Raw genomic sequence first — 22,345 nt, forward strand, 5'->3', positions numbered from 1 at the left:
AAACTGTGCTGGGGGCCTTCTCGGGCTCCGGCCCTGCAAGGCCCAGGAACGTGGCCCTAGCTGTCCGTGGCGAACGCCAGACCGGACGCTTTCCCCATCTAGGCAAATTCGCAGCGGGCGCGAGGCGGGCGACAAATCAGTGGCCCGGTTGTCAGTCCGAACAAGTCGAACGCGGAAACAGCGAGCAGGCGGACGCCTGCGCGGGGCTGTCGCTTATCCAGCTAGCCTGGCTCTGGGCCCCCGGCCTCCCAGTCGCGAAGTCTGCGCCTGCGCCCGCCGGGCCGCGGTCTGCTCTTGCGGCGCGGCCGCCGTCCTGGCTGCAGCCCGCCGCCTCCGAATCTGGGCGATCCATGGGCTGCGGCGAGGGTCACGATGACAGATTACGGCGAGGAGCAGCGCAACGAGCTGGAGGCCCTGGAGTCCATCTATCCTGACTCCTTCACAGGTGACTTCCGCGGCCGTGAGTCGGCAGCCGTCCCGGAGAGGTGTGGGGAGGACCGGAGTCGCCGGAGCTCTCAGTCCCCCGGTCCTGGCTGGAGAAGGGGCAGGGAGACCGCGCGGCCACCTCGCACGCCACTCTCTCAAGTTCTTCTCTAAAAGTGTTCATTACTTACCAATGATTCCGCGACTGTTTCCACGGTCTGCTGCTTCCCTGAAATCCGAAGTCAGGGTGAGGCTGGTGAGGTCCCTCAAGAGTGTCAGGCCTGAAACTTGAGTCCGGGGCACTTTGGGTTCTGTGCAGTCCAATCATGCTTTAGTGAAACACACCAAAAGGAAGAGAAAACAAACAAACAAACAAACAAAACTCCAGGTGGGATTAGTCTTTCCTTTCCAGGGCCAGGGCCACATTTTTACTTTTATTGAGGTCGAAGTGATTTTTTTTCACACCGTAGTGTTTTATTTTCAAGTTTTTTAGGATTCAGAGTGCTGTTCTCAGTCACCCAGCATTGGTTTTGAGAGTAGCATAGTCTTCGTTTTCAGTATTTTCGCATTTGCCAAATGCCTGTTGAATGTCGTGGCCCACGTTTCATTGCCTCTGTAGATTCCCAGGTAGTTAGAGTGGAAGCGGTATTAGACAACAGCTAGCCCGACTTCTTGTTACAAACAAGGTAACAGGCTAAGGAAAGGTTAAGTGACTTGCTCCAGGTCACTCAGTGAATTAGAGAAAGGGCAGTTACTGAGTTAGGCCTAGAACTCTTAACCTGTCCTTTCACTTTCCAAACTTGTGGGCTTGGGGTCCAGCTCCAGCTGGGGTGAGAGGGAGGAGAGGAATACATGGTAGTTTGGGCTAATGTAAAATATCATTAATGAGAAGTTCTTTAAGTATATGTTAAAGGAAAAGAATTCTTCTGTATTAAGCCATTCAGGTGATTCTGAAAATGCTACACATAAACTTATAAATACAGCTTTGCTCACTTTACATTCAGTTTTTGAGACGCTATCAAATAAAGTTAATGTTTGAGTGAGTAGATCTTAGATTTGTGGGATTTGCGTTTCCCTTTCCTTCAAGTGTTGTAGGTCATTGCTTGTCAGAATTCAGAGTGTAAAGTGCATCGTAAGCTTCAACTCCTCTCTCTTCCACTGTTTAGCTTCGTTTTCTTGGCTCCGCCTTTTGATCCCTGCTTGGAATGGTAGCACAGTTTGTTCTGCTTTGCCAGCAGGCAGATAGATGTCTCAGCTACCCCTGTATAACTCCAGTCCTCTTCATGTTAACACCAGCAGTGCAGATTGCTGTGAGGATGTGAAGGAGATTAGTGAAGAGGGGTTTGAGAGAGTCATTTTCTGGGTGAGTATGTATAGAGTCTGGAGTCAGACTACCTTCTCTAGCCTTGCTTATATGTCAATGCCTAGATAAATCAGAAAGTAGAGTCAGCTGTTGAATATATTCTTAATCATGACGTTTGGTCATTTCCAGTGCTTTGGAAACATAATAGTCACGAACACTGTGTGAAGTAATCAAGAAAGCATAGGATACACCATTCTTTTCATTTCTTTGGACATAAGTTATCCCTCATTAACTTTACAAAAGTGATATGTTTTTTAACCTTAAAACACTTTCGTGGATCTTTCAGTTTTGTACTAGACCTTGACAACTTTGGATCGTCCAATATGTAAAAGTCTTGTCTGATTCACAGTGCTCAAAAGATTCTGAGCCAGAGTAAAAAAAGTTAATTATGAATCTTTTGGCACATTCAAGTATTCTGCAAGTATCAGCTGAGTCCATCTGTCTCTAATTCTTTTCAGCATTCCTACAAATTTTGCAATAAATAAATAAAGATGAGATGTCTTGATTTATAATTCTTAGGGAACTTTGCCTCTGGTCATGTTCTTTATAAAACCTCTCTGGGAGCAGGCAGAGGGCTTTGAAATAAAATGTTTCCATGTTTGATCTTTTGAAATTTTGAGGATTTGGAAGGTATGCTGTTTTATAGCCTTCTTTTGTATTTGTGACTCCATGCTTTCTTATTTTCCTGCTGTATTTAAGAATGAGAGTTGCTTATGTCAGTTTCTTAGAGAACACAGTTTGGTAGTTTATTCACTTCATTTTGAATCACATTTATTAAGAGATTCTGGTAAAGGCTAAATGCTGTTGAAAAAAGTAGATATATTATTGTCCTTGCTATTTTTACTGGATGGCTGAGTGTTTAACAAAGAAGCTTTGGATTCAGAAGAGGCACAGAGCTAGCCACATAGACCTAGATTAACCTCAGAATTAGTTGCTTCAGTGTTTGGTCCAATGTTACATTTGTTGAGAATGAAAAATCTTACTGTAATTGCTTTTTTTTTCTTTTGCCTGTTCTGTAGCTTGACTTCACAATGATCCAACCCTTCTAACAACTAGCCTTCCAAAATATAAATAGACTTTTCTGACTACTACATTCTCCTACAATAGTGCTTCATTTGATGTGGTCCTAAGATAGTAGAATTTGGTTATTTCTATTTTGTATCAAAATCTCTGACTAAGGGCAGTTTTTCAGGAACAGATTAGCTGGCATCAGGCCAGATTCCCCTACTTTTGTTTGGTTTTACAAAGAGGGATTCATAATCCTATATTTGTTGTGTCAGTACCTTTAAGTGGCAGCCATGAGCATTCAGCAGTTATAGTTGCATCTTAGAGATGGGGCAGAATTCATCTTGTGAAGGCGGTTTTTAAGACATACTTTTGAAAGGATAGATACTCACAGGGATTTATTTTATTGTGAACTCTCTGGTTCTTTGTGAAAACCTTGTGGTCATTTGTGTTTGCCTTTAGTGTACCTTTTAGCCATTACCTCTGTTATCTCTGTTCTTGAGAAAATCTTTAATTCTGACCAATTCACTATCATCTGTCCTGATATCACCTAATGCTTTCCCTGCCCCTCTACTAGTTCCTTCCACTAGGCCCAGCAGTCTTCCTCGTTTTCTCAGAAGTACTTTGATCCACTCACAGTGGTGGAAATGTGGCCCCCTTATTAGTGAAGACTAATCTTTCCTCTACTTACCACAACTCATAATAATGTGTTGAAGTAGAATTGTTTCTCCATCAGAATTCAAGAATCATCCATCTTGGCAAGTCTAATTAAGTAACTTTCCCATCCCTATTTTGGCTACCTTTGAGTTTTGTAATAAATTTCCTTCCACTGTTATTTTTTAAGATGCTAGCTGTGATAGAAAACCCTAAATAACAGTGGTTTGGACAAGGTAGAAGTTCATTGCTCTTACACAGAAAAGATAGTTGTGGCAGCTGTAGTCCTCAGGCACCAGACATCTTCTGTCTCTCCTGTTTATCATCCTTGATGTGAGGTCTCAACCTTAGGATCCAAGATGGAAGCAGTCTCTTTCTAGGTAGTAGCACAGATAAAAGAGTAAATAAAAAGAAAGGTAAAAAACAGCAGTTTTTAAAGGAAGTTTCCTGGCAACTGTAAACAAAGACACAGCCACTGGAATTGAGTCATTTGGTGAAGCTTAGCTAGAAGGGGCACTGGAAAATGTAGTCTTTATTCTGGATCGTCAGTATGCTCAGTTAAAAATGATAGAGATTTAAGGAAGATGAGAGTGGATATTGGGGGACTATTAGCAGTGGCTCCCAGGCCCCCAGTATCCTTTTTCTTTGTTGCACCTGGTTCACAATTATTTTTTTCTCAATAGTAACAAATCAGTGTAGTAGGTGTTAACTGCACCCTTGCACAAATCATATACCTCTCCAAGCCTCAGTTTCTGTGTCTGTTTAGTGGAGAATAATGTACATGTAAATACCTCATAGCTATTAAACATATATAAAATATTCTTCACTAAAAATTTACCATCTTAGTTGTTGACTTTTCTAGTAATATGGCTTCATAATTCTTTGTCTTTATCAACAAGCTTTGATTTCTACCTCCTTCAGCTATACAAGAACATAGCTACACTTGGAAAATGCCATTTCTAAACTAAAATTTTGGCCTGTGATATTTTCTCTCTCTTTTAGCCCTACGGTTCTCTCATTCCCATGCTTTCACTAAACGTGCCTCTTGTCATGATTTCTCATGGTTTGATAGTTCATCAGATGCTTTCTGCTCCAGATTGCCTCCCTATTCAACCTGGCTGTCAAGGTCAAGTAGTTCACTGAAGTTCTTGCCAGCACTTCCATGTCCTTCTGGTTTCCTCGTTTATCAAGTATTTCCTATATGCATTGTTAAGAGTTTGCCCAGTGGGGGAAATAGACATCCAGACAGGTAATTTACAACAGAATATGATAATTCTCTCATGGAGATATGTGTAGGATGCACCAGGAGCAAAGGGGATGGAGAAGATCTGAATTGATTTGGAGGACAGTAGGGTGAGGAGGAGTTAACAGTGAGTGAGGCTGGGGGGAGGGTATTCTAGGCCTGAGGTTCAACATGCACAGAAGCAGAGCACTGTGAGAGAGCAAATTGTGTTCAAAGGATAAGTGGTTTGGTGTTGTTAGTAAGAAGTGAGAATCATGAAAAATGAGACCTGATAAGTGGGGACCAGGTCACAAAGGGCCTTGCCAAGGATTTAGTTACCACCTTAAGGCCCGTTTTGCCCCCATATGGCTACTCAGGTGCATTGCAGAGGCTGCTATGTCACACTCACATCCTGATAGTTGGGGCAACTTCCTTAAAGAAATAAGCTTGTTTTCTTGTGTGTTTGCTCAGAGTACACCCCTGTTCACAATTGATCCTTGCACAATGTGTACAGATGGAAAACTGCTGTTACAGGCGGTTAATGATGTGATAAACTCTGCTTGTTAGAAAAATCTTTCTTTGATTAGAGACGGCGGGAAGAATGGGATGGGATGGGGAGGATCATTCTCAACTCCTTCTTGAAACTCTCTTGCCTTAATTTACATTACACTGTTGTCTCTTCTCTTTGTACAGCTTCTTTTCTCTAAATCTCTGCCACTGTTTCCTCCTCTCGTTTTGTTGTTCAAATGTAGGTATTCCTTACAATGCCAGTGTCAGACCTTTGCCCTTATTTCTTTGCATTTTTTCCTGTCATCTCATTTAGTCTAATGGCTTTAGCTATCACCGCTCTGTGAACAATTCCCAAATTAATTCCAACCCAGCTCTCCTTAGCCACATCTGACCATTTTGGATTGCCTACCTGACAATCAAATTTGTCGAATCAAATTTAACATCAAATTTACTGTATCTTTTTTTATCCTGTTTTCCTCCTTTTTGCTAGTGGCACCACCATCTCTGCCAGCAAATTCAAAATGTCATTTTTACCATTTTCGATTCTTCTTGTTCCTTGCCTATCTGATAGCTTCCACCCTAGTTCAGAACCTCAATATCTTTTGCTTAAATTGTTGGTATAACTGCCGGCTGTTCATCCTGCCTCTGTTTGTTTCCCTCTTTCCATTTTATGCATCACTACAACATTTTTCTTCCTGTGTTTGGAATTGCAATTCTGACCATATTACTGCTGCTCAAAATCTATTATTGTTCACTACCCACAGTCCAACTTTCAACTGTATTTTCAATACTTAGGTCCACCAAACTAAATAATTATTGTTGTTCAGTTTGGTGAATATGTTATTCCCTATACATTCCTTAAGTGTTCCCACCATTAGGCCCTCTGTTGCAGTACTCCTACATTTCCTTTCTCTATCTCTCCTTGCCAATAAGCCACTTAAAATTCACAGCCTAGCTCAAATGAGTACTCTGCAGTTTTTCAGCTGAAATTTTTTTTTAATGAGGTCCTGTGTTGTTTATTTAGTTACCCTACTTACTAGCTGTGTAACCTTGGACAACTATTTAAAAGCTCTGTGTCTGTTTCCATCTCTTTAAAGTTGGGATGATACTGTATTTCATTTATTCTAAGACACATTTTTGTTACATTTTAACATCTTTGACATGAGTTTTTCTTATAGTCAGTTGCATAACATAATTTAATAGGTGGCTTTTTTTTTTTAGTGGTACATAAAGTAGAATATGTTTTTGTATTTAATGATGTCTTAAGTTTGGTGAAAGATAGAAATGGTATTAGATCATGATCTTGGTGTAAGGTTTAAAATATCTTATGTAAATACATAGCACAGTCAACAGTGGTTTAGACAAGGTAGAAGTTTATTGCTCTTGCACAAAAAAAGATAGTTGTGGCAGCTGTAGTGATCAGGTACCAGGCATCTTCTGTCTCAGAAGCAATGCAAAAAAGCAGTGCTCAATAAATGTTAGCGCTTGTGTTTTGGTGTAGGTAAGCCCTGACTGAAAGCCTAATGCAGTCCTAGAAAATGACCGCAAGTTGGAATGTCATTGGGTGAAACCCTTATTTCTGTGAAGTATTTGTATTTATTTCATGGCATGCAAATACTAACATTGATCATGAAAAGAAATAAGAATGAAATGAAACAAATGTATTTTACATACATTTGTTTAAAAATGGGTAAAGCCCACCATATTAAAGGTTTGTTTTAATTACCTCCCAGGGCTTTTTCAGTATGGGCCGGATTACCTGATAAAACCTATGAAAATATGAGTTTGATGAGTAAGTCTTCTTTTATCTTCCTGAAAAACATCTTTCTTTTAATTATAGGTGTTCATCCTTGCTTCAAGTATTTTTTTTTTTTTTTTTTTTTTTTTTAAAGGAAAGACAGAGAGAAGGAAGGAAGGATAGAAGGAAGGAAGGAAGGAGGAAAGGGAAACATTTTTAAACATTTTCTTGTTTTATTGTATTCTGTTTCTCCGTTTTTGTTACATGGGGTGGGGCCGGGAATCGAACCGAGGTCCTCCGGCATAGCAGGCAAGCACTTTGCCCGCTGAGCCACCGCGGCCCGCCCCGCTTCAAGTATTTTTAAGCTTCAATTTAAATAAAGCATCTGTCTTATATTGATAATGAATATTTATGAAGTCTTCTGAAAGTTCCTGAGTAGTCAAAGCTGAGTAATTGCCATGACTTCTTCAGTGAACCCTTGCTCTTTCGTTTCAGAAAGAGTCTCTGAGTGGCTGCCAGCCATGACAAGTGCCAGTGCTTCCCAAGCATGGATGAGGCATAGGGTTTTCCTCACTAGCCTACCAGCAATTATCTTCTAATTGTCCTATATGCAAGTTTTCATTGTTAGTCCATTAATTTAGTTATTCTTTCATTGAGCCAGTATTTATTGAGTTTCTAGATACGGGTAGGTACTGATTTGGGAGCCTTCGTAGAGTTTTTACTGTATTCTTGTGGGGGGGAATAGATGATAAACAGATATATGTGGTCAGACATCAGGTTTTAAAATGATATATAAAATTTTTTTTTTATTTATGTGAATGTTGACTTACATGTTTTGTTTTACCTCATAGATTGTAAGCATGTTGATGTTTGAATTCATAGCCAGTTCATTTTGTAATTCCATGAACGATTAGGTAGAAGCTCAGTAAGTATTTGTGAAAGAATGAAATTTGGTTACAAAGACATGGTAGGTGAGAGACAGCAAGAAGATAGAAACTGTATCTTGATATTGTTTCAATATCAAACTCTATCTTTGATATTGACTGCTTATCGTGGAGATTCCGTGGTAGTGATAATACTGAATGTTTATCAGATAAATTTTGGTTAGAAACAGAAAAATTTTTTTCCTATTCTATTTGGGATTTTTTTAGAATGTAATTTTTCATATATAAGTGGAGATACTGGAATAAAAGGCAAATCACTTTATTATTTTAATTGATTTGATAAAACTCCAAGAGGGTATCTACTATAGATATTTCTTTCTAGATTAAGGACAACCCTCACATTTAAATACAAAGTCAGTGGGTACTATAGTAACATTTAAATGTTCTGTTTAGTCTATTATTTGTGGAAATGGAAATACAGGCTAGGAGCCAATGTCCAGGATTATGTGGTGATATTTTGCTAAAAAGAAAAAACATCTGCCTTAAGAAATATATTAATAATTTAATTTATTTTTTTTACAGTATTATCAGAAAATCCACCCAGCTTCACCATTACTGTGACATCTGAGGCTGGAGAAAATGATGAAAGTAAGTGCTAACCAAAAATCCTTATTGTTTTTATAAGCTTCTTTCTCAGGAACTTTAGTCATTCTGCAGCCATTGAGTTGGGCATTTCAAGTGTGGAAGAGCTAAGATTCTGTTAAGAAGCTAGTAATGAATATTTGCATTTCTAGTCAATATTTAGTGTATAAACATGGCTCCTAGGGAAATTGAGAGGACATCAATGAGATATAATAAGGCATAATCTTATTTTTAAAAAGCAGAAAAAAAATGTTAACAATGTAGCAGATGGACAAAGGATAGGATGTTTATCTAAAATTTTGCATACAAACCTGTTTCGGTGTTACCATGGTGGTCCATGAGTAATGATTATTATTATCCTTTTTTTACAAAGTTATTTTTTTCTTTGAATAACTGTTTATAGAACATTTGCTATTATATATGGGGCTGAATAAACACTATCTACATGTCTTTCTGTAGGGTGGGAATTCAGCTAATGTGATTTAAGTATGTATAAACAGAAAACCAAATAAGAGCCAATGTGTAACTATAGAACCAAAATAAATGTAAAAGTTGAAATAAAGGAGCTATAAAACCAATAAATTAAAATTAATTTATATATGACAGATATTGTTGGGGTTTCTGAGGTTCATTTCTGCCTTCAATCCACTTCTCTTTTTGTGATTCATTAATAATACTAAAATTTGATGAAAAAGTTTTATAAATTGGTACTGACAATCTCAAGGATGTTTTTCTCTTCAGCTGTTTAACCAGAATTCTGTCATGAGCAGTCAGCAATAACTAATTTTAATGGTATCACCTGATAAGTCTAAATCTTAAATCTGCCTTGTATAATTGAAAATGAGGTTAGCGTTGAGATATTATTAAAAGTCTGTTGAATATACCTACTTACATTCCAGTAAATATTGTTATCCAGTAAGCTCTTGCAGACAGGTATCTGAAATTTTTTTCTATAATGCATGAAAGCACAAAATAAACATTGGACTAACTGCTCTTCAAATTGTTTAAAGTTTCCCTTTGTAAAGAAGCCTGTGACATCGTTTGGGCATCATATGATGCAGTTAGGGGTGCTGAAATGTTATGGCAGTTCTCATTTATAAAATAATGCAGGATATGATTTTTTTTAAGATGTCACTGAAATGAGAACAAAATTTAAAAATTGCTGGAGAAAGCTCCTGTATTTCTAATAATATCTCTATAGTCCATCAACCCCAATTTGAGAAGCACTTTAAAAATTAGTTCTTTGAGCAAATTCCTAGACTGTGCTTTTTTTTCTTTTCTTTTCCGCTTTTCAAACATGCTGTTTGAAGGAGCCCACCAGTACAAATGGAACAAAGGACATGGTCATATAATTTCTAAAAGTAGAATATTAAAACCAAGGGTGGTATTTTTAAATGACATATTGTAAATTAAGGACTGATTCAGCAAAGATGTTTACTTCTCTATACTTGACATTTTAAATTATGCACATCAAACTCTTGTGTCTTAGCTGTCCAGACTACGCTCAAGTTTACATATAGTGAAAAATACCCAGATGAAGCACCCCTTTATGAAATATTCTCCCAGGAAAATCTAGAAGATAATGATGTCTCAGACGTTTTAAAATTATTAGCATTACAGGTAAGGAAATTATATTTTATGTTTTCTGGTGGCATTATTTAATTGTCCTTGTATTAATATTATTCATTAATTTCAAGAATCAGAAAATGCTGTCAAATATTTGTAATTAATACTTTGAACAATGGTGATATATTATCAGAAAGCATCTTGATATTTATCTCCTACTGTCTCTTTAAAATTTGAACTAAGAGAAGTTGTCCCCTTGCTCCTAGTTGAGTTGCAGTCAGCTCTATGACTTTTTTGTTAACTTTTAGGTCATAAAAAGTCTGACAGGTACTTTTAAAATGTAAACACACTTTTGACATGGTTCTTAGAATGTCTCATCCCATAAATAGTTAAAAATTCTTACTTTTTAAATAGTTAAAATTCTCAATACCACTGATCTGTGCAGGCTGCTTGCAGTTTGGAAAGAAGACTGATGATTGATTTTTTTTGCCTTCCTAGCTCTCCTCCTTCCACAATTTACAAATAGTAGCCAGTTTGACCCCACCAAGTTTAGGGAGGATTGTCTGTGGGAGAAATGGGTATAGGCATTTAAAGTTGACTCTTGCTGTGGTAGAGCGTTCTGAAGGATTTTCTCTCCACCCCCTTCCCTCCTTTTACACACAACACACACACACACACACACACACACACAGGAACACATACACCATCTTTTCACCAGCAGTTTTCTCTCCACCCCCTTCCCTCCTTTTACACACAACACACACACACACACACACACACACAGGAACACATACACCATCTTTTCACCAGCAGTTTTCTCTCCACCCCCTTCCCTCCTTTTACACACAACACACACACACACACACACACACACACACACACACACACACACAGGAACACATACACCATCTTTTCACCAGCAGTTCTCTTTGCTCTGTTGCTAAAGCAGGCAAACAATCTGTCTCTCACCCTAGACTGATGTCTCAGATGTGAGTCAGTGAAGCTCTGGGTGGTTGGTCTGAAGAGAGGGAACCTGAACCCACCTGCCTAAGATAGAGGGAGAGTGAAACTCACAGCACAGTAGCCACTATCTAGATGCATCCGTCTTATAAATCCTTTCTCTGTCTGCAAATCTTCACCCTTTTACATCCTTGTGGGTATAGTAATTTTTAGGGTTGTGTAACTGGTTTGGGAATATTTTTGAAAATGTATGTCTTGGATTGCTACTTCACTTTGGAATGTCAACAATGTTATATTTCAGTGCATCAGTGAAAATATTTTATTTATAATCTTTTTATGTATTTTATTCTTGATAATGCTGCAGGTTTTATATTGCAGTGTTTTTTAAGCTTAACTAGATTTAGTTTAGTTTGTTTTTTATCAAAGTATTAGAGGCACATGTGTTTTTTTGAAAGGCAAAGAGTGGTGGTGCAATGGTGGCTCAGTGGCAGAATTCTTGCCTGCTGTGCTGGAGACCTGGGTTTGTTTCCTGGAGCCTGCCCATGCCAAAAAAAAAAAAAAAAGGCAAAGAGTACTGAAAGAATTGTAGCTAAAAAACCCTGTCATCCCCATATATGCCCCCTTCCCCTGACTCCATTCAGTCTTGGTGCCCAGGTGCAACCCCTTTCAACTTTTTAAACCATTTCTTCTGATATTTATTTTCATGTTTCTAAATAGTATGTTATTCCACTATGTCTTGATTAAACAAATTTAGCCATTACCTATAATGGAGGAAAAAAGCTTTTAGTATTCTGATATAACTGTACCCCTTCTCTTCCCATTCACCCATTAAAGTGATAGCACAGTCTTTGGTTAAATCACTATTGACTCGTTTTATAATTTTCAATCTGTAAGCAAAACGTCTGCTGCTGAGTTGATTAGTTGCTCTGATTGTATTTCCTTTTTTGAATCTTTTCCCACCCTATGATTCAATAATCACCTGATTTTTGTTTTCATTTGAACCTGTGACTAAATCTTCATATATACTCCAGTAGCCTCTCAGCTCAAGTTTATATAGAGCCAGACTTATCTGATAACCAGTCATTTCTACTTTTTTCGTGGGTCTGTCCCTCCAAGAGCCTACCAGTCTCTGGTTCCAAGCTGTCTTGATTGTTAGTCAGTTGCAGTACAGTTATTGGCTTGTTTGCCTTCATCCTGCCAATTCCTTTTACCTCTCCTTTTGGCTATCCTGTTCCTGAACCACATGTCATCCTTCTTTGTTTTTTCCTTTTTTGGTGGAACATTCTCCAGTAGCTCCCTGAAAAGAGGTATATGGGTGAAAACATTTTGGATGCTATTAATGTCTCAAAAAAATGTGACTGGATATAGAAATATTAGTTGGAAATCACATTTCCTCCTTGTTTTGAAGGCCCTAGTTTCCAGAGTTGCTTTTGAGATATCTACTTCTGTTCTGATTTTCAATACACTGTGTGGTTTTGTTTTTTTTTTTCTTTCTGAAAGCTTTTATGACTTTTTCTTTTGCCTTGACAAACTGAAATTTTTTGGTGCCTTGGTGTGGCTCTTTTTTATTTGCTGCACTGGATATTTTCAATCTAGAAAATTCATGTATTTCATTTTTGGAAAATTTTCTTGTATTGCTTTCTTTGATAATTTCCTTCCCTCTGTTTTCTTTGTTCTCGATTTTGGGGGAGCTTTCCTTGACTTTGTCCTCCAAATGTTTTTAGAGAATATTTCATTTCTTTTATGTTTTGAATTTTGTAGGCTTCTTTCTTGCTTTTTTGTGTTTTGTTTTTTAACAGTAGCCTCTTCTTTTTATGAATAAAATATATCTTCTACTATCTGAGGTTACTTGTTAATATCTTTGAAGTTTTTTTTCTTTTGCTTTTATATGTGATGACTGTCTTCAAGATTCTTTTTTTTGCAGGGGTTGCGGGGGAAAGTTTTTGTGGGGAATTTTTTTCAGGTAGCTGTGACTTGGCTATTAAAAAATAGGTTTGGGAGGGGCTTACCTTTGGTTCAGTGATCTAATCCTGGGGCCAACTGAATTTTTCTTGAGAGCACCCCTAAATGCCAGTACTTTCTCCAGGGTGGTTTAGTTTGTCCTGAGAATGGTCCTCCATTCTGCCTGTGAATTTAGCCTGACTACCAGATCAGGGTTCTGCGGTGTTGGGAAAGGGAACACCCTCACTATTTAGAATTTCACTTAATCCCCAAGTTTTAAATCTGGGATCACGTCCTTCCATCATCCTTAGTGAGGTAGATCAAGAGTAAATATCTCCTATTTCTGAGGGTGTAGGGTGGTGGGGGGAAGAGGTCTAATTGCTCCTTTTAAAGACTTTCACAGGATCCATCTGTTTCACTGATTACCCTTTGTCTTTTTTGCCCCCTACTTTCTCTAATTTGGAAGCATACTGGGCTTCCACCGGGAAACCAGTGTTTTTTTCTCATTGTTTTCTCTCTTTGCAGGCACCTACATTTGACCTCTTTTCTCTGTGACTTACCAGTCTTCCTATGCTTTTTCTTTTCCAGTCAAGTGTGTCAGTGCTTAAGCTATTTACTAGTTACTTTGAAGATAAAGTTTGCATTTCTGTTTTTTGTTCTCTTTGTGCTTTGTGAGACTTTGAGAGTAGGAGGGCAAGTAAAATCATTTCTCTACCATGTTAAAGTCAGAAATCCTAGTTTTTCAATTTACTGTTCTAAGGAGATTCGACAGGAAACATTTCTTCACCTTAGAAATGACTTGTATATTCCAAGTACTACTGGTCCTCTGACTGCTGGTATTCTAAAAACATCTGGAGTTATTAGAGATTGAGGAATGAAAGAAGATGTATCAGAGAGGAATTTAAGCTGATCCTGGGCCCTCTTCAATCTGTTACACATAATGAAATGACTCTCACATTTGACCTCACGTGCTTCATTTTAAAACATTGCAGAGAATGTGGGAGGCTCAGGCTATAGTCAGTCACTCATTAATGTCAGTTATTCAGTCTGAGTGAATTTTTCCATGTGTTTAGTAGTTTATTTATACCTAAACTCCCTCCTTTCAAGAAGGCAACTACCTGAGATCTGATGTATTGAGGAAATATTTGTATTTTTTTCTCCAGAAATAGTTGTTAATTTTAAAGTATATAAATCAATAAATCATATTGCAAAAAACTAAAAAAATATGGAAAATCATCAAGAAGAAAAGAAAATTACTCTTAGTTCCACCAACCAGGTATAACTGTGCATTAATATTTTGGTATATTATTGTTCCAAACTTTTTTCTTATGCATTTGTACGTAGTTTCCTCTCCCTCCCTAAATTAGATGATTTTATACATAACGTTTAGCTTTTTTCACAGAAAAATGGATTCTAGACATCTTTATATTTCAATAAACAATGGAAATGCCACATATCCTTTTTTAAAACAACTTATAATTGCTTTTCATTTTTGCTTATTTAATAATTATTTTAACATTCTTATACATCATTATATTTGTAAGTACTTAGAGCAAGGTCTCCATTGAATCTCTAGTGTCTGGCACATAGTGTCTAATATTTGTTGAATAAATGAGAAGAATGGATTATTGATGAATATACTAGTCCAATGTTTTCTAGAAGTAGGATTGCTGTATTAAAGGGATCTGTACTTAAAAGAATTTTGTAGACACTGCCAAATTGACCTGCAAAATGCTTGTGCCAAATCATGATCTCACCCATAGCCATTGAGATGTCTGTCTCAGTTACTAAGAGTAGATTCTTTCTTTTGATATTACAATTATAGTTATTGTAATTATATATAATTATAATTTGCATTTCTTTAATTACTAGTATTGTGGAAACCTTTTCAAATGAGTTCTGCATTGTCTGTTCTTCGTATGAATGATTCTTTTATTTTTCTATTTAAATATCTAACTTGTTAATAAAAAGTTTTTAAAAGGGATTTTTATATGAGGTGGATATTTTGAGTAGAGATCTGCAGTTTTAGAGTACTTTGAGTAGGAGGGATTTTTATTATTTTTATTTTTTGGTACTTTATTTAATCAAGGTGACATAAAAGTTTGAGAATAAATAGAAGAGTTAACATGATTTTAAAAAGACAGTTTTTTTTTTCAAGTGAGGAGGCATTGTCTAAAACAGTAAGGAAGGAGATGGTCAACATACATATCAATAAGTATATTGGTCTGATGAGATAGAATCTTTGTCATTTAGGCAGATTACTCAGATGGTTAGAAACCTTTTATAGCTTTGAGTAGGAGGGATTTTTAATTAAACTTTTGATATGTACCAGGTATTAAGTGACTGACACAGACCCCTGGACTTGTAGATTTTACACTCTGGTAAAGAATGTGGACAAACAAACTGGAAATCATTATCTGGTGGGTGAAGTACGGGATTATTTGGATAGGTATACACTTGAGGCGTGACAGCAGCTTCCAAGAGGAAGCTGGACTGGAATGAATAGATTGCCAGGCAGTAAAGGAAGTGAAAGTTTCAGGTAAAGAATAAGTTTGTTAAAAGGTATGGAGATGGGAGAGAAAGTTCATTATTTCTTGCTGAAATTTCTAGTCATACTGAATTACTAAATTTAGAGCTTGAAATTGGTGATAAGTGATGAAATTTAAGAGATTAATTCTCAATTTATTTTTTTTCCTCCTGATTAGATTAGGAGGCTGTTGCTGGATTTTAAGTAGGAGAGTGACTAATTCAGTTTTATGTTTAAAAAAAATTTCTTTGGATAGATCTTGGTATAATTCCCTAAGCAGAAACAGGAATAGGTTTTGTGGAAAAGATGATGGCTTCTGTGTTGAGGTGCCTGTGGAATATCAAATGACCATGTCCAGAAAGTACTTTTAATTTACATCTGGCTCTAATGTGAGAGGTTTGTCATAGAGTCATAGATCTAGTCATAGATTTAGAAACTCCTTTAAAGTGGGTTACAGTAGTTAACTTGAAGCCTTGGACTCATGGAGGTCTCAAAAGATAAAAAGATCACTCAGATGCTGCTGAGGCTAGCCCTGTAAAAGAAATGCTTGAAAAATGCTTACTTCCTAAGTTATACAACTCTCTGCTTCTAGGTTCGAGACACAGGCTATTATATTCTGAAGGTATCTTTTTGCCTTCTTTCTTGGAACCCTATCCCATTTCTGTGAAGAAATAAGATATCTTGCTTATCGTGTTTTTGTCTTCAACTTCTGCCAACTTTCAAATTGATTTTAGAATTATAATCCTTTCATGAGTTTGATATGCTTTACTTTTGGTATTAAGTCATCTCAAATTTGAGAAAAAGGTAAAGATGAGTTATAAAAGTGTCTAGATTCTTTATTATTGCATTAAATTAGAAAGTCACTTTGGCCTCAAAGTCCAGCTTTTTTTCACTGCTCTTAAAATACTTAGAAAGAACTAAAATACTGAAAATAAGCTGGAGAACTGATATTACTAATTTACTATAGGAAATTTTTCTGAATTCTACCTACATTGATGATTATTAAATTTTAGGAGACATCTATTTTAGATACAGATAAATTCAATTCAATAAATAAAGAAAATTTATAAATTCAATAAAATAAATCCATTCTTAATCATTTAACCAATCTTATTATCAAGGTGGTATAACTAACTGAATCAGTAATCATGAAATAATATAAAAAATGTATAGAGTTTAGTGACATGCCTAAACACTTTTAGTTGGTTTATTTTCTTGAGGAGTATGTTTCTCACCAGTCCTTTTTGGTTTTTTGGGTTTTTTTTCTCACATAGGCAGAAGAAAATCTTGGCATGGTAATGATCTTTACTTTAGTGTCAGCTGTGCAAGAAAAATTGAATGAAATAGTAGATCAAATAAAAACTAGAAGAGAAGAAGAAAAGAAACAAAAAGAAAAGGAAGCAGAAGAAGCTGAAAAGGTATAATATAAAGCAGTTTTTTTTTTTAATTTACTTTTTTCTTTTTTCCTTTCTAAAAATTTCAATGATTTTTTGGAAATCATAAAAATAAATAAAAGTAAATTTTAGAGGTTCCTCATTTAGTTGATGACGTAATAAAGGGCGCTTGCAAATAAGACCAAGAAATATAAATTTTTTCATCTATGATTTAAAATTATACCTCCCCCACAGTGATATAAATTATCACTAAATGTAGAAGAAATGTCAGATTCTGAAATGAGGTAAAAAAAGATAAGCTATAAATGTCAGAGTTAAAAAAATCTATGTTTATTTAAAACATGTTAATACTTAAAGCAAACAACTTTCTTTTTAACAGTTAGTAACTGGGGATACACTGTGTATTATCTTTGTTTTTTTACAATAAGAATTAAAAGTGGGCTTTTCTAAAGTAAGTTGAAATAACCAATGAGAGCAAGCAGTGTAGGCAGAAATTAGATGAAATATTTAAAAATCTGAGACCTTAATTTTCTGTGTTTTCCTATAAGTGGCTCTTTTCATTTGACTACAAGGTTAATTAGGCTTTATATTTGAACTGTCTTCTCATTTTTCTGGTGATTTTGTCTTTTTTATTTTCTAAGCAATTATTTCATGGCACTCCTGTTACAATTGAAAATTTCTTAAGTTGGAAGGCCAAGTTTGATGCAGAACTCCTAGAGATTAAAAAGAAACGAATGAAAGAAGAAGAACAAGCAGGAAAAAATAAATTGAGTGGTATGACAATCCCACCCCCATTGTTCCAGACCTTCTGTATCACATCTTATGTAGCAAGAGGAACATTTGGACAGATTTCTATTAGAAAATAATGCACTTTTGGGGAAAAAATAGAGTGCATTTATTATATTTGCATGATGGTATTTCTTTACGCAAAATATACAATTTTTATATCTTATCTTTGATATAAGTGTTGTAACTGGAAGAAGCCAAGATACAGTTAACATGACTTTCAGGCTTAAAGATCACAAACCTTAGAAGTGGTAGGGTCAAATACATTTGTTTTTCTAGGACTCTAAGGCAAACTTATTCCATTTTAATGCAAATACATTTTATGTGCTTTTCAGCTATGATTAAGTTCAGAAATTTATTGTAATTAGAAAAAACACAGGTTTTCAGACTGGTTTTCTTGTTTTATATTTTTTAAAGGGATGTAGGAAATATGGAGGAATACTATGCCATTTGAATTAAATATATTTATTTATTTTAGGGAAGCAGCTATTTGAAACAGATCATAATCTTGACACATCTGATATCCAGTTTTTGGAGGATGGTAAGATAATTTTTTTTTTTTTTTACTTTTTTATTGTGAAAAATAACATATATACAAAAAAGCAATAAATTTCCAAATACATTTTAACATGTAGCTATACAACAAATCTTAAAGTTTGGTATGGGTTACAGTTCCATGGTTTCTCATTTTTTCTTCTAGCTGCTCCAAGACACTGGAGACCAAAAGAAATATCAATATATTGATTCAGCAGTCATATTCATTTGTTAAATCTTGTCTTCTCTGTTATACTCCTTTTTCTTCTTTTTTGTGCAAAAATAACGTACATATAAAAAAGCAATAAATTTCAAAGTGCATTGCAACAATTAGTTGTAGAACAGATTTCAGAGTTTGGTACTGGTTAGAATTCCACAATTCTAGGTTTTTATTTCTAGCTGCTTTAAAGTACTAGAGACTAAAAGAGATATCATATTCAACACTCATGCTCATTTGTTAAACCTGACCTGTGTATAACTTCACCATCACCTTCGATATTTCTCTCACTCTTTAGGGGTATTTGGGCTGTGACCTTTTTAACTTTTTTGTGTTGAAAGGGACTGTCGATAATACTGATGGGGGATAGAACTACTTGATGTTCTGGAAGGGCTGGCCCTTCTGCATTTCAGGACCTGTCTGGTCTAGGGACCCATCTGGAGGTTGTAGGTTTTGGAAAGTCAGATGGTAAGATAATTTTAAACTCTGAAAATCAGAGTGATAACTTCATTTAATTTTTCCATATAAGGCTTAAAAAATACATTTTGAAGGCTAAATTTCTAAAATCCAATATGAACCATTGGAAATATTTGATCAATTTATACATTTTAATTGAAATAAATTTTTTAACTTTTTTTTAAGTTTTCTGATAACTTAAGAAATATCAGAAATAGCAAAAAACAACAAAAAAATGTCAAACTAGCCTCTGACAGCTAGCAAACTGGGCCACTGTGACTCAGGTAACCTGCTTATCCTCAGATTTCTAGTATCATAGATCTGTGGAAACTGTATTCCGTGATCTGTCAAGGAATTAGTAAAAACCCCAGATCTGGAACTCCTAGTGTGTCCTCTATCCAAAAATTTTACCTCTCTTACTACTCTTGCTGTCTTTGGAGCATCTAGTCTCATGTGCTTTCCCTCTTCTCCTTTTTCTTCTAGCAGCTAACCCTTTCAGGTCTCCCACTCATCCATCTACCCATCCACAAATATTAATTGCATTCCTATTATAAGTCAAGCAATGTCTAACCACTGAGGAAGCAGTTTTAACAGAGAATAGACACATCCCTGCCCTCTGGAGCTTATGGTCTACATGTTTCCTAAGTTGGGCTCCATAACTCAGTTGCACCTATGATAGGATATTAAAATCTGTACTCTGTTAACCTTATATTAGGCCCATCTTGCCAGCTGGGGATCCTTTAGTACCTGACTTTTCAACGTTACTGAATTATCTGCTGTAAAATGTTAGGAAGTGACATTGATGTGGCTCTCTGCTAAGTCGTGCTGCCTAACCTGAGCTGGGGCTTTACTGGCACTCAGTACTTTTAAAAATGTTTACCTTATTATATTTTCTGTAGGTGCTCCAAAATGTTCATAGTGTCAAAAAGAAGGACAGAAAGAAAACTAAAATCAAAATTTAAAGCAGCCAGGATATCTTTATGTCTCCTCACTTTAGGAGCTTTTCTTACCTCTTATTTTGCAAGAAAATTCTGGTTAAAAAAACTTCATCTCATTCTGTCTTGTACTTTAGAATGTTTTAGTGTCTTTCTTCATTCTTGACTCCTTTCCCTGTCTCATGGGTCTAGTATGATTTCACAGCCAATAAATTACCAAAAGCTGCCTGTTTTCTCTGAAATGTCTTCCTAGTTCTATCCTCTCCTGAGTTGCGAGTTTTATCGTTTTTCACCTTCACTTTTGCAGTACCCGGCTAAATTCCCTTTCTATTTGTCTCTATTTCCCTTACCTCCTCTATAATCACTGTCTTTGAGGTGGTATTTCTAAGATCCATATTTGTTCATGATGTTTCCTTCCTTAAAATCTTATAATGATTCCCTGCTGCTTAGAGGAGAAGACTAACTTACACAATCCTCATCTGGACCTCACCTGTGTTATCTCCAGAAATCCTTCCTCAGGAATTATGTGTTACAGTTAGGAGTAATCAATGTCTGACCTTTCTTTTCTGCCTTTGCATATACTTCTGCCTAGAATAACTTTATCCTGATCCCTTTTCTTCTTTGTGGTTTCCAATTTTTCCTAATGATATTTCAGATATCATCTGCTCTAAAGCCTTCCCTACTTCTCTCAGTTAGGAGCAGGGAGCAAATTAATTATATTTTATTACTGAACTGCTTATAGGTATGAACCAAGACTCATTCTCCTCATATATCAGTGAATTGAATGTCACTGGCTAGAGTCTGAAAGGGAAAGAAGATGTAGCAACTTGTGATAATTTAAGATAGCTGTATACCTTAAAAAATTATCTAATTCAGAAAAACTGGAGAGTGAAGATGTTTAATACAGAGCTCAGATACTGCTTTCTAGTATAGTGTAAACATTTGAAATCTTGGAATGGCAAGATCAATTTAAATCTATCTGTGAAATAACAGGTATAGTTTAAATCTATCAATTAATAGGTATAGTTGAGTTTTAGTGATGCATCTGTCTGACACTACTGGATGGACTAGCTTCTGTGGATGATGGGTCAGTGGTAATCAGTTTTTTTTATATCCAGGCCAGTACATTATCATGGTCTTCAAATTGTAGCATGCCACATAAAATAATTCATTCTAGAAAGTCTGTTTTTACAAGTGGACTTTAGACCATGAACTGGAAGCATGAAACTGCTCTAAAATATCTGAGTCTCTGTGACCAATACGAATTGTTGTTGCTATGATTTACAGTAGTAGTTTGGGATTTTATCACTTGCATTTCACATGCACATTTAGGAGTTTCTTTAATTCCTGTGTATAAGACTGAAGGGGAAATCTTTTTTGCTTTTCCAGCTGGAAACAATGTGGAGGTAGATGAGTCTTTATTCCAGGAAATGGACGATTTGGAGCTGGAGGATGATGAGGATGATCCCGACTACAATCCCGCTGACCCAGAGAGCGACTTGACTGACTGATGGATTGTCCTCATCTGCACGGAGGCTCGACTGCCACAGCATCTGTGGCTCTGCTCAGAGGGTTTTGATTTTCCTTTCTTTTTTTCTAAGAAAAAGTGATTTTCAGGAGAATACTCTTCTGATAACTTTCATCATTGAACTTAATAAACTGACCTTAAAATCTGAAATAGAAAATATTCAGTTCCTCTTGTTGGTGGATGGAAGGTCACATATTTATAATCAATTGTTATTGGAGAAAGATCCTGTCTGTAACATCAAGACGTGAAGATAGGCTGCTGCTGTGCACAGGTGTGGGTTGTGTAACAAATGGGAATAACTGAATTTCTGTGCTGGAGACTATAGTTGTGTTTGATTCTATGTGTTGGCTTTCATTTAAAGTATTAGAGGACTGAGATGAATAGAACATTAAACCTTCTGTATTCTAGCCGTCAGGCATGATAAATTTAACAAAGCCATAAACCCATATTATAGTCAAGAATGAAATGAATTTTACTCTTATGATAGTATTTGAATCAGAATCATCTGTTTTTTAACTATATATGCTCCTAGGCCCTTCTCAAGTTATATTCATAACTGAACCCCAAACTAAATTTTAAAACAGCAAAGTCTTACCAGTTCTGTGGATGATTCTGATGCACTCTTCTGATAAAGAACGACTTGTCCCTCAGTTGTGAAAAGCTGGAATCATATATTTTGGTGTTCTTCGTCTTTCTAATTAACCTGTTGGGACTCTGAATTTTAGGGGTTGCCTGTCTAAAAGCCACAGTTCCCACTCCTGCAGGATTACCTGGAATTGAGCCAGGCAGAGCTAATAATAATTTCTCAAAACTTCAGAGTTTGGAGTTTGGGGTCCAGCATGGTTCAGTGGCTGATCTTTGTGCATGTAGGCAGACTGATGAAGGGGCCAACACAGAAAAGTTTGTTTCATGTTTCTGATTCACTGAGATAACCTTCTTAGATTTTTATAAACACTGTGTGTGTGTACATGTATAACAGACGACCATGCATAGAAATTCTGCATATGCCCATAAACGAGGCAATATTCTTAATAATTTGGGTTGACTGGCTTGAAGGCTA

General features: G+C 36.3%; 1 protein-coding gene across 1 annotated transcript; it reads left to right on the forward strand.

Annotated features, from left to right (window-relative positions):
* The first annotated feature begins 254 nt into the window (after positions 1-254).
* Positions 255-21,766, forward strand: RWDD1 (RWD domain containing 1). The gene is made up of 7 exons (XM_077162724.1): positions 255-445; positions 8,382-8,447; positions 9,931-10,061; positions 16,710-16,853; positions 17,471-17,603; positions 18,094-18,156; positions 21,147-21,766. Exons 1-7 carry the CDS (start codon positions 373-375, stop codon positions 21,266-21,268), a joined length of 732 nt encoding a protein of 243 aa, XP_077018839.1. The 5' UTR covers positions 255-372; the 3' UTR covers positions 21,269-21,766.
* Positions 21,767-22,345: the final 579 nt, after the last annotated feature.

Source organism: Tamandua tetradactyla, chromosome 5 (genome assembly GCF_023851605.1).
Source record: "Tamandua tetradactyla isolate mTamTet1 chromosome 5, mTamTet1.pri, whole genome shotgun sequence".
Lineage (NCBI taxonomy): Eukaryota > Metazoa > Chordata > Mammalia > Pilosa > Myrmecophagidae > Tamandua > Tamandua tetradactyla.

What these genes read in the sequence shown, in the direction of transcription:
- RWDD1 (XM_077162724.1), top strand. Translation starts at nt 373, where the DNA reads ATGACAGATTACGGCGAGGAGCAGCGCAACGAGCTGGAGGCCCTGGAG. An exon ending in TAAAATTATTAGCATTACAG is followed by an intron (nt 10,062 to 16,709) that starts GTAAGGAAATTA and finishes TTTCTCACATAG; the next exon opens with GCAGAAGAAAATCTTGGCAT. An exon ending in AGGAAAAAATAAATTGAGTG is followed by an intron (nt 17,604 to 18,093) that starts GTATGACAATCC and finishes TATTTATTTTAG; the next exon opens with GGAAGCAGCTATTTGAAACA.